This window comes from Typopeltis vanoorti, chromosome 10 (genome assembly GCF_054136105.1).
Source record: "Typopeltis vanoorti isolate ZY-2024b chromosome 10, IOZ_Tvanoo_1.0, whole genome shotgun sequence".
In the NCBI taxonomy this organism is placed as follows: domain Eukaryota; kingdom Metazoa; phylum Arthropoda; class Arachnida; order Uropygi; family Thelyphonidae; genus Typopeltis; species Typopeltis vanoorti.
In genome coordinates, this window is record NC_143558.1 from 92971824 (window position 1) to 92989054 (window position 17231).

Below are 17231 nucleotides of genomic sequence, written 5' to 3' on the forward strand. Positions count from 1 at the left end.
ATTTGTGCAAATTTTTATGTTGGAACATGGTGTTAGTAATAACCAGTCCATGTTCTGAGCAGAAATCCAACAGGTATTTGCCATTATTATTAGCTTTGCTCTTTTCTCCAAATTTTCCCAAAACATTTTTGTATGTCTGACAATCACCTCCTACTCTGCTATTTAGATCCCCAACAAGGACCAACTTTTCCTTTTTCATTGTGTCAGTAGCTTTCTCTAGAGCATAGAGAAAAGGGTGGGTTCAGGCTGTCTAGGGGTCAGTGGTTCTTTATAGAAGAAATTAATAATATATATTTAAAAATTGTTTATTTTTGTGATTTTGCGATTAGATAATCATTTAAAATTTAAATATTGAATTTTAATTCATCTTATGCCTGTCTTACACGATCAATTTTTTTATCAATTTTCTATTTCAATTATTTAATCGTTTGAAAATTTACCATGTCAGATAGAAAAAGATGTCAATTTTCTATGTCAATAAGAAAACAGAGCATGTATATATGTGTGTATAATGTTTACAGTAGCAAATATATTCATTATATTTCATTTCAAAATATATATAAAATAAATAAAACCACTTTTATATATTATACTGTTTTCTGTGGTTATGTTTTGTAGGTTTGTTGTTTATCAAAAAAAAAAAAAAAAAATCAGCTAACGCCTTTTTTATTCCCGTATACGGGAGTAGGCGAGGCCATTTAGCCCTATCTAACTTTTGGAGACTGAGTGGGCAGTTCAATCTCCACTGGTACCAATCGGAGATAGATGGCCCAAGGCTATCACTAATTAAGCGGTACACAGTGAAGAGAGACGGCTCAAATGTGCCACCATCTCGTGGTCCCTAACCTATCTTGTGTAATTATTTTATTTATTAATTATTATTTATAATTATTCAGACAAAATGCAGAAAACTGTTATAATGAGGGGGCATTACAAAATTTATGCAAAGTGGGCAGTGACCCGAAAAAGTTTTTGAACCTATGCTCTAGAGCCTCAAAAAATTCCTCCACTTCTACCTTAGTAGAACTTTCTGTGAGACCATAGGCACAAATAAGTCTCATTGTCCAGTTTCCCCATTTTGATATTTGCCCAAATCACTCTACTTGACACTGCCTGACATTCAAGAAGATGAGCCTCGTATTTTGTGTTGAATACTATGGCTACTCCTTCTTTTCCTTGATTGTCATTGCCTGAATATAACATTTTGTATTTATTGCTCAGAAAGATCTCATCAGTTTTTGTCTTTTTTGTTTCAGTCACCCCTATTATGTCGATCTGGTACTTATCTAATTCCTCTGCAAGCTCAATTTCTTTGCCATTCAAGCTTCTTATGTTGATAGTACGATCTTGAACTCTGGTGATATTGAGTTGGGGTGTGTTTTAGGATTTGTTATAGTAGCTGACTTTTCGCTGTTCACCCTGGTTCCCTGGCAAAAACAGCCTTGTTTAATCGGGTGACGCCCCAGCCAGCATGAAATTTTGTCATGTTGTACCATCATTTTGTATTTTGGTTTAACCAATAGGCATACAATTTGGTCAGCTAAATCCCAAATTGATAGCCCATCCTCGTTCGTTCAGTATCCAGGTAGATACCCAACAGGGCGCACCACGAGAAGGTGAGGATTGGACATTGGGTCAGAAGCCCTGGTCGGTTCTCTGCATTCCTTTAAAGGCTATGTGGAGGTCTCCTCTCAGTTTTATAGCTTTGACCCTTTTGTGAGGCAAAAAAAAGGTCAAATATCATAGGACAGTAAAGGAAATTCCAAGTAACACAGTACACGTAGAGACAGGTGACACAAAGTTTGCTCGCCAACAATTAATCCACTAATGGCTCTAAAATAGCCATAAATGGATTAACGGTGGAGGGAGGTAATGGCATGATAAAAGGTAGAATACCGATGAAGTTTTGATTCATGAATAAAAACGCTAGGGTGGTCTAGCTATTTCATCCACTTTAGCCGGTTGGGAGGTTAAACCTGATATCAAAATTGGAGATAACCTCAGCTCTTTACTTTATGCAGATGATGTTATACTATTAAATAAATCCAGTACAAGTCTGCAAGATTCCCTGACTAAATTAAATAACTGTTATAATAAATTTGGTATGAAAATCAGCAATAACAAGACAATGAAAATAGGCAGAAACATTGAAAATATCAACTGCATTGTGAATGGATAACCTATAGAAAAAATAAAACATTTCAGCTATTTAGGCACAATTTTTAGTGAAGATGGAAAATTAAATACGGAAATAGACAACAGAATCAAACAAAGCTAGTATAGTAAGAAGTCAACTGAATAAATTTATATGGAATAAGAAAGAAATTAATCAAAACACTAAATTAGCTATATACAAGACAGTGTTTAAATGAATTTTATCTTATGGATCTGAGAGCTAGTTCCGAAGTAAAACACTTGAGAGATAGAAATATAAGATTTGATAAGATAGAAATATAAGATTTGATAATGTTGGAGTCTTGACAGATAACAGATTGATTTGGAGGAAAATTGTTGATAGCAAGTTGGTAATGATGTAAGTTCTTCATGTAGTACTATCATAATATCCTGTACATCCTTTGAGCGTACATGTCAGGAATTTGATGATGACATAATCACTTGTACTCAATGTTACATGATAACGATGAGTTGAGATGGAGAGCAAGAATCATGAATGGTATGCTGTCATAGCTGTGTGAGGAGAAGGGAGTACAGTTTGTAGATGTGCAGCAAGTATTTCAGATAAGAATGGATTTGTACAAAAGTGATATGGATTACATCTGAATAGCTTTTGAGTGAGTGAACTAGAGAAACCATTGGTAGAAGGAAGGTATAGTGGTGATGTAAGAAAGAAATCAGAGAAAGTAAGAGGTGAAGTGAAAGATCAGGAGAGTGTAATGGATGAGACTGAAGTGCTTGGTAATGGAAATAGTAGTGTGAGAAATGAAGAGAGCATGGGAGTGCTAGAGGAACAGGGAAATGGAAGGAATCAGAGAGGACAGGGAGACAGCATAGGAGAGTGGATTGGGATGTGAGGGGGGGGGGTTGAGACTAAAGAGATATATGGGGTAAGCAGTGATAAAGTTGACTAAGCAAGGGTAGGTGTGGTGGGAAAATCACAACCAACAGATGGCTTGATTAGGACTGGTTACTGACCTAAAAGTGAACTGCTGTGTCTATTTATATGCTAGAGCATCAGAAATAAAGGAGATGAAATTGTTTCACTGATCAAGTTTATTTGTGCAAAAATTGTTGGAATAAGTGAAACAAGGATGAATGAGGATATCCTGACAGGAATAGAATTCAAAGGATACCGTGTTTTTTGTGAGGAATAGAAAGAACAAGGAGGAGGAGGGGGGGGGTGCTGATGATGATAATAACAGGGGAATTATGTCCACATAAGGTAGATATGAAAGAGGGAAATAGTGGCAATGGTTTTGAGACAGTGTGGTATGAGGGGGAGATTAACAGGAAGAGATATCTTGCTATAGGCCAGGAAGTAGAGGATTGTGATGAAGAAATTGTATAAGTAACTTGGAGTCACAACCAAGAGAAGGATGATTATCATGGGTGATTTTAATTATGGCAGTATACATTGGAATGAAAACACAGCATTTGGGAATAAGAAAATGAATTTCTTGAGTTCTTGAGAGCTAATATCTTGGGCAGTATGAAAGGAGGGCATGTGAGAATCAAGTTTTAAATCTGATAATTTCATCAAAGGATGTGATTGTGAGTGGGGATTCTGCACTTCCCTACAGTTGGTGAAGGAGATCATGAAGTTATTACCTGGCTTGTGACTAGCCATATGAAGATTTTTGTGAAGAAAGGATATATGTGGAATTACAAGGCTGGTGATCACGAGAAGCTCTGGAGACAGCTTGAGTTATAGTATGGAATGAGGGGTTGAGCAGAAAAGAAATAAATGCTGTCTGGGAACTGACAAAGAATTACTTAACAGCATCAATGTGCAAATGTATTCTGAAAGTCAAAAGGCTGATTAGGATAGGTGTCAAATAGATGAATGAGGGTATGAAGCATGAAATCTGGAAGAAGCCACTTTGGAGGAAACACAAATAATGGTAATAATCACTTGCACGAGGAGCATAAAGAGCAGCCCAGGAGAGTGACTCAGTTGGTAAGGACAAAAAAAGTGCAGTATGAGCAAAAATTAGCAAATAAGACCTTAGGGAGTTTTTTCGATACGTGTTAAGTAGAAAGAAGAATGAATATAGCAAGAAAGTAGTAGGTATGTAACTGCTTCAGAGAACATAATCAAGGTATTCAAGTGAGCAGTTTATCAAGGTGTTTCATCCTCAGTGTGAAATCAGAAGCTTAAGTGTAGAGAATAAAATGAGAGAAAACTTATTGGTGAGTGAGCAGGAGGTATATGAGGAGTTAAATAAGCTAGATGTCAATAAGGCAATAGGACTTGATGATATATCACATGTCTTAATGGAATGTTCCAGGGAGTTAGCATCAGTGTTGGCCTACATGTTTAACAAGAGTCTTGTAACAGCACAAGTCCCAAAGGAGTGGAAAACAGATAAAATTGTCTCACTTCACAATGGTGGGGATAAGGCGAAGGCTACAAATTACAGGCTAATTTTTATATCTGCAGTTGTAGTTAACGTAATGAAGAGGATAGTGAAAACTGGGATACAAAAATAAGTTGATAACAGTGGTATTCGACATGCATGTCAGCATAGATTTGTTAAAGAAAGGCCGTGATTTATCAACTTGCTTATGTACTATAATAAGGTGATGAATGTATTGGACAATGGAGATGCATATGCAGCGGTATACTTATATTTTGCAATGGCTTTTGAGATTTTTTTAGATTGCTACACACCACAAGGTGGTAACTAAATTAAAGCAGCAGATGGAATTGGATGATAGATTAGTAAGTTGAATAGACAAATGGATCTCAAATAGGTATTAGCAAGTTGTGTATGGGGGTGCAGTATTGCAGAGGAGAAACGTCATTAGTGGTGTGCCACAGAGGTCTGTTTTAGAACCGTTATTTGTCTATTAATGATATTAGGATGGTTTTAACAACTTTTTGCAGATAATGCAATACTTGGGAGAGTGATGAGGAATCAAGCAGATGTTGTGGCCTTACAGGAGGATTTGAATAGATTGTATGAGTAGGCAACAGTATGGAAAAGTTGTCAGATCACAACAGATCCATAACAATGGGCAAAGTGCAAGAGTCTGAAATTTGGTAGTGTTATGTCGTTGTTTTTCTTATCTTTATATCTTCCCTTTCTATCTTTCAATCACTATTTTACTTCTTCAGATATCAGGCCTAATATACTTACATCTAGGATTGTTTCCTCTTCGGATACTGGCAAATTTATATTATGCTGTGCCAGCCAGTATCCTATAGCAGAAAAGATCCTTACTCAGGGAGACAATACTAGATTCTGAGGCATTCTCACACTATATTTACTTTAATACGACTGTATAGATTCAGACTGCAGTCATGACCTAAATCTATGATTATATACACTTTCTAATTCCTTCCCACCAAAAGAGGTTCTATTTTTATAAGTGGTAATTCGGAATCAGGCATGACTCAGGAATAGGCAAATAAATCATGTTTATTGAAAATATCAAAGCAAAATACACTAAAGAAATTCAGGCATTCAATTTATCTCAATACTAAATAAGGAAACTCGAGTTAAGAGATCAACAGACTTTAAATTTAAATAAAAGGTTATAAAGCATGTAAGACACAGTGACTGATAATTGGGATAGATAGCAAATGATATGGTGTTAAGCTAAAATTTCCTTCTGCAAGCTATTCATAAGATAATATAACTAACATTCTAATGTTATTCAGTTACTATAAGTCTACAGTCCCAATCTCGTTATGTCAAATCAATCACATACAACACAAAAGACCTCTTCCAAACAATTCTTCTTATTCTCAAAAGGAGGCTAACATTCTAATTAGAGTCTGTCCACAAAGTTCTTTAGAATAATGTTCATAATTTACATTCACAAGTAATTTTCTCTCTTCTAAGGAATTCTAAACACAAAATAGAGTAATTCTACTTTACCAAACTGATTTCTGACGTCCTTCAACACCACATGCACGTCTAGTTACCTCTTGTCTATTGGCTGTCCTTACGCCAGTGTAGGGGCTACGCATCTTCATAATTACTGCCGATCACGGACTCGATTCTTTGCGTCTCAGGAAACATCTCTATTCCTCTCGATGGGACTCTTCAGCAAGGGCTCGATTCTGCTAGGACTGGAAAATTTCAGCTTCAGCTCTGCATGGAATCCTACAACATTCTCAGGAAAGCTCGCTGTCTGACATCGTAGCACTAATGCTTCATCCCCCTTATTCGAACCACCGGCTAACTTCCGAACCAGGAACCAGGAAAAACGATAAGATAAGAGAGAGCCGATATGGCGTTCATTCCCTTATATTCTTCGTTTGAGCATCCCCTTTTTCGGAGTCCCTTTTGCACACGACCTGTATCTTTTCTCCCCTTGGGTTCATCCCTTGCTCTCCCCTTTGTTGTTATACTCTTGTATTCATGGAATTTGCGTCGACGTACTTTCCGCGTAAGCTACTGCCTCCGGTGTTACGCTAGACACATGTAGTTGTATACCTTCTATGAATTGTTACTTAATATCTATCTGGTGACTCACAATCATTTTATACAACTAAAATGAGGTTTAAATAATATTAACAAATTCCTCTTTTAAGACATTCTCTAATTCTACTGCCTCCGGCGTTATGCTGGACACATGTAGTTGTATACCGTCTATGAATTGTTACTTAATATCTATCTGGTGACTCACAATCATTTTATACAGCTAAAATGAGGTTTAAATAATATTAACAAATTCCTCTTTTAAGACATTCTCTAATTCTACTGCCTCCGGCGTTATGCTGGACACATGTAGTTGTATACCGTCTATGAATTGTTACTTAATATCTATCTGGTGACTCACAATCATTTTATACAGCTAAAATGAGGTTTAAATAATATTAACAAATTCCTCTTTTAAGACATTCTCTAATTCGATCGTGGTATGATCACAATAGATTAAAATACATGGTACATAAAATAAAATGCAATTTTATACATATGTGAAGAAGTTTCACTTTAATTTCAGCAGATGTGCAGGTATTTCTCTTTGTTTGTGTAGTTTAGTATGGTAGACCCTGAATGAATGATTTCTTTGCAAGATTCCTTCATTCAAGATCTAACAGTAGGCAACAATGGTATGAAAAGTATACACTTGGTGGAGAAATTCTGGCAGAAGATGAGGAGACAAGAGACCTTGGAATGGTGGTGGTGGACAAGGATCTGAAGTTCAGAGGTCACAATGCACAATCTGTGGAGTCATCACATCAGTTTATGACAATAATGCTGAGGAACTTAACAGGTAAAAATAAAGAGGTTATGTTTAATTGTATAAGGCATCAGGCCTCATATGGATTACTGTACAGATTTGTCCCCTGATTTTCACAGTAATGAGAATATACTGATAGAGACTGACTAGGTGGTAACTGGTCTCTGGGATATGAAGACAGACTGAGAGAATGCAATTTGCAAAACCTCGTGAATAAGAGGAGAGAAGGTGAATATGATCGAGATATTTAAGTTGGTAAGTGTTGTTAAGAAGTGGAAGAAATTTTTAATAGAATGGGAAGAACAAGGAGGCATCCCTGGAAGTGTATAAGGACTGTGAACAGGGGCATAAGGAACAGGTTCTTTTTATTGAGCATGATAGGTGAGTGGACTACACTGCCTGATGTTGAGGTGAACGTGGATATATTGAATGAGTTTAAAGCACAGTTTGATGGGCTCTGTGTGTAACAATCTGTACCTCCAATGACGAGTCTTTTGACTCCATGGAGGTCTAGTATTAATAATGATAATAATAAATGTAACAGAAATTTTGAAAATTTCCCTCTGAAATTGAATAAATGTTTTTATTAAGATGATTGTGGTTACAGTTTGTGATGCTATATAACTATTAGAAAAAGTTATATATAACACTACTCATAATATGTTAATTAAATGTAAGAATCTCTTACCTCCTTATCTCTTATCTGCCGAAGGGTAAAATCATGAACACAGTCTACAAAACATATCTCTGACAATTTGTTATATGAAAACAGAAAATCTTTAAACTGGAAAAAAAAAATCATTGGTTTCATTTTTATATTTAGAGAACAACATTGCCAATAACTGCAGAAAATACTGAAGTAATATCACTACTTATAAATTTATATAATAACGAAAAAAATATAACAGAATGACTTAAAAAATAAATTAACATGTAAATACTACAAATTTTATGTACATGTTTCTATATTCAATATGAATAATACAGTGAAGTAATTAGAGTAACATCATGAAATTAATATAGTATTAAATAAAATATTTAATAAAAAAAAAAAAAAAACTTATCCAATGTTTTAAGATTTTTTTCACACCAAGTGGATTACTGTATGCATTTTGCTTTGAAAGTTTAATAAGGGTGTCCACTTACTATGGTGCCACATACCATGACATCCACATTACTGTGATTTTTCTTTTGGAAGACATTAAAACAAAATCACAATCAAATCTGTTTAACTCTAATTTTTTGAGGCACAGGATTTTTTTTTTTAACCATAAAATAAATATTACATAGAAATGTGCATTCAATGTATTTTTTTTTTATTCCCACCGAAGTTTGGACATCTTTTTTTTGTGTGTACTTTTATTTATTTTTCTATAATGATACCCAGAGGTGAAAGGCTGCAAGACCTATAATACAACAGTGCCATGTGTGGGCAAGAGATTACATAGGAGTAACCTATTAATATGTTTCTTAAAAAGTTGGGGATTGTACTCATTGGGGAAAACAGTATGGGAGAGATTGTTCCAAAGAACAGACGTGGACGGAATGAAGGAAGATGATGAGAAGATATGTTTGGAGTTGGACGATGTGTGATGTTGACCAGTGGCTGCTTTAGTTCTTACATGATTAGAGAAAAGCAAAGGAATGGGAGGGAGCAGTTAAGGGAAGCCATATCTCCAAGAAAGTGCCTACAAAAAAAGCATAACGTAATGCTTCCAGACATCCAAACCCAATCTCTTGTTTTTAACCAAATCCCAAATTGCTGCTACAACAACCACAGATCATCTTAACTATCCAAACTAAACTCTGATTCCTTCTACCACAAGGGATGGTACTTGCACTGTTACTGATCTCATATGTCTTGAAAGATGTCTAATCTCAAATCTTCTCTTTTGGATTTTCTGTTGCATAAAATTTCTGTTCCTAATTTATGTATCATTCAGCTGCTGTCCCTATTGCTCTCCCAATTCTGAAAATCATTCTGACCTCTTTCAATTCTTATCCTTGAAGCTTGATTTCTTGTAATCCAACTCTTCTACAAATGAAGTCATCTTCCTTGATTATTTTAATGTCCACAACTCCAGATGGTTCTCTTTTCCCAGTGACAAAGCAGAAAAAATACTGAGCTGTTTGCTATAAGCAATGACCTAAAGCATGTTCATCACAATTAGAATACCAACAATCTTCTCCACTGAGCCAATACTATGTTTTCCAACTCTCCTTTCATGTATATTATTATTTATACGGGTACTCCATGGAGTCAAAAGACTCATTGCGGGGGATCCACACTATCCATTTACACGATACCTATCATACATCTTCTTAAACCTTTGTCAATATGTCCCACTCAATCACTACTCTCCAAGTAAAGAACTTTTCTATGCTATTGAAAAATTTCTTCTGTGTAAATCTTATAGAATACCTTTAGTAACCTATAGGTTTCTATCATATCTCCTCTCCCTCGCTTGTCAGCTAAACTCAGCAACCCACACACATCTTCAATCTATCCTGATAGAAAACATTCCACAGACCTGTCATGAGCTTGGTCACTTGTTTCTGAATCCTCTCCACCACCTCCCAACCTCTAGAAATGCAGGTGACCAAATCTGTGCACTGTAGTCAACATGTGGCCAAATCATTGCCTGGTAAAGATGGATAATAACCTCCCTATCTTTACATGTCAATGTGTTTTTCAACATCCAAGTAATCCTCTGACCTATTTTACCAACTCTTGCAATATGTGCTCCAAATTTCAAATCTCTATCTACCCCCCCACGCATATCCTTACCCTCATCAAATTCCAGCAATTTAGTACCATCAATATGATATGAAATATGTAATCCTTTCATCCCAAAGGGTATTATTACTTTACATTTCACAACCTTCAATTGACAGCCATTGTCCTCCTTTGCCCACACTACCAATTTATTTAATTCATCCTGGAAGATCTTTATCAACTATTATCCTCACCAGTTTTACATCATCAGCAAACAACTGAATACCCCCCTTAAAATATTCCACTATATCATTAATGTACAAATTAAATAACAGTGGTTCTAGTACAGAGTCCTGGGATACTCCAGTAGTCACCCTCATTTGCCTTGATCCCACTCCACCATACACTACCCACTGATCACTGTCTATAAGCCACCACCCCCATCCATGCAACCAACTTCATATCCATTCCCATTTGCTCTAACTTATGTAATAATTTTTCATGTGGTATTCTGTCAAATGTTATTGCAAAGTCCAGAAGCAGTATAGTGTAGCCATTTCCTTTATACAGTGTCACCTTATTATAAAATGTGAAAATATTACTGAGGCAAGACCTACCTTTTACAAAACCATGCTGCTCCCCTACAGAGTATCATATTCATATCCACCCATTCCTGAATTTTACTTTTAACCAACTTTTCCAATACTTTAACTATCACTCCAGAAATACTAATTAGTTTGTAATTTGCTACTTCTGTCTTGGAGCTACCTTTATGTGATAGAACTATCTTACCCTCTTTCCACTCCTTTGAAACCTTGCCAGAGCTGAGACTTAGTAAACTGGCAGTGCCACTTCACTTGCACAGTCTCATAGCACATTAGCTGACATACTGTCCAGGCCCACCGCTGTATTCATATTGATGTTTTTCAATATACTGAGTATCTCCAGTTCATCCACCTTGATTCTCATATCAGTCTTTGTCACATCAATAACTGCAATGTGACCACCTGGATGACATCACCTTGCAAAGTGATCACTTAGTAACTGAACAATTTATTCTGCTTCTGTCAATTTCCTACTATCAGCACTGAGTAAAGTTATCTTTCCATAATCATTTTTCTCTTATCTGCTACACAGCAAAAAAAAAAAAAACTCTTTTGGATTTACTTTGGCCTGCTTAGCTAATTTTCTCTCAAAATTTGATTTAGCCTTCCTTACCATACTTGTTACCCTTCTTGCTTGTTATTTATTTTGTTCCTTTGTATGCTGATCACTTATTTGTTTATATTATTTCCATAACACTTTCTTTTTTTTCAGCTCCTACTTTATTTTAATACTCATCCACTTAATCCTTACTCGGTTTATACTCCTGACCCTGAGTATGCAGTTTGATACTGTCTTGCTCTAACAATCCCTGACCACTTCCCAAGCACCAATGACATTCATTTCATATAGCTACTTATGCTGTGGCACAGCTCCAAGTTGCCTCCTATTGCCAGTTTTGTAGTTCCACATAAACTTTTCTTGACTGAAAATTTGACATGTTGAGCAATCTCTAATGCAAAAACTATATGGTCACTTTTCCCCAAATAGAGGTAGAGTTGCTACTGTAATTATAGATAGATCTTCTGATGCTATTACCAGATCCAACACTCTCAAACCCCTGGTCCTTTCTATCACAATTGTTTCAGGTAATTATTCCTTAGTAACTGTATAAATTCCATTTCTATTTTGTCATGTACCCTTTTCTCCTACCAATCTATATCCTCATAGTTGAAGTCTCCCATGATAATTGTATGGCCTGCACTCATACTAATCTGCCAATGCATGTCATACACATCTTCTGGATCTCCAAGTCTATAGCAGCAACCAATAATATATTTGGTCCTATTGGCCTCTAATAAACCATTTCCCTGATATCCACAACCTTCTTTAGCTTCTATTTTTGTTGGTTGAAGTTCTTCAGCCATCATTAATAATACTCTTCCTCTTGCCCTATTTCCTCTATCTTCTCTGAAAATACAATATCTCTTACATTCTATCCCTGTAACTACATCATTCTCTGATGCCAATAATTTTTGGCTAAGTTTAGCTGACCAATGCCGAAAACTCCTGTATAGATGACCAAGGTAAATCATTTCCAATTTTATCTCGAACACAGCACGTCTCCTAGCCTCCTGTTGTGATATCAACTGCAACAGCACTTGAGATTTCCTTGGTATTTGACAAAGCTTGATGTCAAGGACTTCTCAGCAAATTGCCATCTTATGGTGTTCTTCCACCCCTTGTAATTGGATTGCCAGTTTTCTCTTGGTTGGTTCACTGCATATTATGGCATACAGTGTTCTCTCCTCAGATTTTCTTTTCAATGCAGGTATTCCTTGGGGGGGGGGGGCTGTGTTATTTCACCAACTCTCTTCCTCATAACAAATGGCTTCCTTTCATTGATCTCAAATCTTATTCACATTTTTATTGAAAACGGCACTCTTCATTCTTCCTGTGCATATGAAAAACCTTGCAGAGCTCAAGCATATCAAGATTCAAGATCATCTACTTTCAGTGTCCTAAATGTTGAATTCCATATCATCCTTTAATAAGATGATAACCTAGTCACCTTTAATGCTTCCCATCATTTTTTGCACAAGTCGTTACTTTTCATCTTCCAGCTACTATCGCATTTTTGGTGATATATCTAAGACCTTTTCTAAAAATTCCTGATGTTATTCAGAAGAGAGAATGTTCAGCTTTTTGATGCCTTTCACAGACATGCTCACTTGCTCTCTCTCCCCCTCTGGCCACTGTCTCACAGAAGTTACACAGCTTCCACATTGTGTGTCTTCTACGGATATTTCCATGGGTACTGTTCAGCACAACTGGCATTCATCATGATCTTCAATTTTACCACACACACACACACACACACACACACACACACACACACACACACACACACACACACAACAGTTGCTCAACATCCTTTTACAGTCGAACTGCTGACTAACTTAACCAGCCACTCCTATTCTTTAATTTCATCTATCTTGGTTTCACAACATTTACCTTGTACCACAACCATTGAAAAGGTTGTTACACAACCTTCTCCTCCTTCAAAGACTACAATCTTTACATGTTCAAAAAGAATATCAACAGATTATGTTTGTATTGCTGTCCACATGTGGCAATGACTTGCTATAGGCTTTGCAGCCTTTCGTGTTTGAGAATGACATATAAAAATCCAATGTTGCTCAGAACTAGTCATTTAACATGTGTTCCCTTGCATTTATACTTTGACCATATGATTTGTTACTGGTATATAGCATCCAAGAAAAATGGGGTGCAATATTAAGTTTGCAACATACTATAGCTGCATATCTCAATATCTTAATATAAAAAATAGTGAATGCAGAATATACTTTAAGTTTTTTTTTTTCTTTCTACCATTAGGTTTCTGTGAAGCAGCCCATATGTAAAGAATTACATTACATACATTCTGGATAAACAGCTATTTATTTTTTATAATACCTGTTTAATCTGCTCCGCTTCTACTTTTGCTTGATCTACAGCTGTGGTCATGACTCAAATACTTGGTAAAAGAACTGACCTTAAAATATTTAGAAAGATTATTTTAAAATTAGAGAAATAAACACACACACACACACACACACATATATATTACAAATAATTGGAATATACAAAAAATTGTATAAAAAATATACAAAAAAATTGTAATATATATTGCAATTCATACAATTTTATGATGCATTTTATGTAGAATATTTGTTGTACATATGATTTTCACATTACTTTGGCAATGTATTTATGAAAGGACATAAACAATGTCTTTGATTTCATATACCACATGATATATGGCCAGCAAAGGTTGGTCGATTGGTAGAGCCTCTGCTACTAATGGCTCGCAAAAAGTTAAGCAAGTTTGAGCACGGTTAGTAGTTGGAAGGGGTTCAATTGTTCGATGCTGTTGGCATACTCTCCCCCGATGAGTCTTCGGCCTTCCTGGAGGTGTCACATAATATAATAAATAATAATAATAATAATATTTAAAACAATTTTCATGAACGAATCATAACACACCACACTTAAGAGAACTGATATCACCCTGTTTACAATTCTTACTTTTTTCTGTTACATTCAAATACCTAAGCAAAGTAGTGACACGTTTTTATATATAGTTTACTGGATTGAAATTATATTAAAGGGGATTAGAGTATTTTTATAAACATGTTTATAAATATTTATAATAAGCATTATAAGTATTAAGGCAGAAGCTGTGAATATAAAAAAAAAAACTGGTATAATTATTCATGCTATTTACAAAAATCCTCTCTCATATTCAAAGATAAAGCAGAAATAGATCTGAAGTCTGAAACAAATCAAATATGAATCCACATTAACAGGCAGTGTTATTATTATTAACATCCAACCTCCATGGAGTCAGAGCCTCATCTGGGTTCTGGGACTAGGCTCCTCGATCTGGTAAATGTAACTTCTCTATTGCTTCTGCCTTAGTGTCACCACCTCTGAGTCTGCCTCCCACTGACGAGACCTCAATAAAGGTCGAAACCGGTCTGGGTAGTGGCCCTTCCCTCAATGCATAGCATTATACATGTCTGCAAGGACATGTGCTTTGCATGGTGGGAGATACTGAGACAAGGAGTGATGAGAGCTTGGTCCACCTTTGCTCCGAGTTGCCAACAGTTGCACCACCTTGCTATGGTCCTGAAGATATTTTCAGGTACAAACTTTGTTTGCTCACACTTGGATAAAGGATTAAACTAAATTTATTATAGTCTAACCAAGTGCAAAATAAACTTCCAACATCTTTCTCTAAATCCAGAGTAATTTAATAATAAGAGGTACATCGGTTGGCAACTCATATAGGTAAATATGACTTCTCTGTTGCTTCTGCCTTAGTATCACCACCTGAGTCTGCCTCCCACTGATGAGACCTCAATAATGGATAAAGGATTAAACTAAATTTATTATAAAAACTGAAACACGTGAAAGACTTATTAATATAGACAAGGAGATGAGGGTAGCTATATCACATATTAGATCTGATATTGCTGAAATCTGCAAAAGCCGACAAGCTCAAGTATCACATTAAAATAAGTTCCATTTTTATAAAAAGCAAGTCCATGTGTATTTTTATTGTTAGTTTTATTGTTAGTTTGACCCTAATGCTCTTGGTGTTCCCCAAATTTTTCTTATAATCAAAAGTGTTCAGTGACTTCGAAAAGGTTAAGAACCACTGCACTAGAACAATGACTGAAGAGAGAATAGCATTTCTTTTTTAAATAAACCATTAAGGCAGAATTCAATATGATAAGGCTCATCAAGAGAGTCCAAGGACTCATCAAGGGAATGACCCTTTAGTCACTCATACCTAAAATATTTCTATCTCATTGAACATGCAACTCACAACATCTAACAGTAGTCCATTTCACACACATACAAACATACATCAGAACATAGACCTCACACTTCCTTATTTAGCTTCCAGAGATGACCAGGAGTTCTACCTCTACTTGCCACATGTTGAAATTTCTCATTTATCCATACTTAGATCCCTTTACTAAATTGTATGGCTCTGCAATTTCTCCTCTTTCATCTAATCCTCAAAGTTTGAAGCATACTCTATCGCATAGAAGCATAGACATGAGACCCATAACTGAATTTTGACTGGACAAGTGCTAAACAGAGACAGAGCAAAAAAACATTAGTCTTTACAACAGGAGGTGGAAGATGGTATAAAAGATATTCATTGCTTTCTGGCACTGATCCTGCAAACGAAATATGTGGGACAAGAATGTTCATTTTTTTAATATGAGACCCAAGTACTTGGTTTCTGTCACAACTGGAATTACTTAGCTCTGGATCAGGATGAAAACTACATTTGCAGTAAAAATGCAAACAAATGATCTGTAGTGTAAACCTAATCAGTATGTCAAACATCTTTCTATGAATCTCAAAGTTTAAAAAAAAAAAAAAAATCGTGAAATCATCTACACAGAGGGCACTGCTTATGGTGGAAGAAAACATGAAACATCCTCCTTTTTTATAAGTTCCCTTGACTGCAAATAGCATTACACTTAAAAGTGACCCTTTCATGACACCCTCCTCTTGGATGAAAGATCAAGAGAGTGGTTCCCATGTGGACTTGAAAGGTCAAATTAGAAAGTTTTTGATGAAAAGAGGCAGATTCCCCTCCAAGAGAATGCTTATATAGGTAGTTTAGTATGCAAACCATCAAACTCTGTCAAACCTTTTTCATGTCAAAGAAACCAGGTTATCTGGTATCAGTTTTCTCTGCAATTGCAGCCTCAAGATCTTCATTAACCATGACTTAAATAATGATCTTTCACCATTCTTAAATGGGATGAAGACAACTTAGTGAATTTTAATGCTATAAAAATCCAGGTCTCTTATTATCCTCAAGAAAGATCCTCCTTTACTCCCATACTTCCCTTATTTTTGATAAATACAATATCTTTTTGAGATTAGCTTTCTCTTCTTGGCTGACTGTCATATGCAGTTTATTCTGGCACAAACATATTACATCCATGTCTCCTCTAAAAAAAAGTGCTTTTTTTTTTTTTTTTTTTTGTTTGTTTGTTCAAAACATTACTTCTCTTCTGCTCCTAACACTTTATAAGTCTGGAACAATGTGATGAAGTTTTAGTTAAAATTTTCGGTGAATTGTTTTTTTTTGATGAATTGCATTTTCGACGAACTGTTGTCCGATGAATTAATTGCCTTTTGATTAACTGTTTTTTCGGTGAATTTTCATGGAACCAGATTTCCACTTTAAGACAAATAGCTGAGAAATCATGGGAATATGACAAGGATCTGTACTTTAGTTTTGTAGATCTAGAAAGGGCACGACACTTCAAATGGGGGTGAATGAATATTATAAAGAGCAATACATAGTCTATATTTGTCAGCAGTCAGAATTGAAGGAAATACAGGAAGATGGTTTGATGTAAAATCAGCAGTAAGACAAGGATGCACATTATTTCCTCTCTTATTCACCATTGATATGGATAACATTATGAAAGAAAGTGAAATTAGGCCTGATATCAGAATTAGAGATGTCAAACTTAGCTCTTTGCTTTATGCAGATGAT

At 35.7% G+C, this 17231-nt stretch overlaps 1 protein-coding gene across 3 annotated transcripts in view; it reads right to left on the reverse strand.

Annotated features, from left to right (window-relative positions):
• The window catches only part of Tim9a (translocase of inner membrane 9), an 88258-nt gene that overhangs the window by 52436 nt on the left and 18591 nt on the right, over positions 1 to 17231 (reverse strand). For all 3 annotated transcript variants that reach the window (XM_090398964.1, XM_090398966.1, XM_090398965.1), the window contains exons 2-3: positions 13610 to 13688; positions 8063 to 8158 (exon numbers count right to left, since the gene is read on the reverse strand). In XM_090398964.1, coding sequence (XP_090255090.1) covers positions 8063 to 8158; positions 13610 to 13660 — 147 coding nt within the window. In that variant the 5' untranslated portion in view covers positions 13661 to 13688. The remainder of the gene's footprint in view (positions 1 to 8062; positions 8159 to 13609; positions 13689 to 17231) is intronic.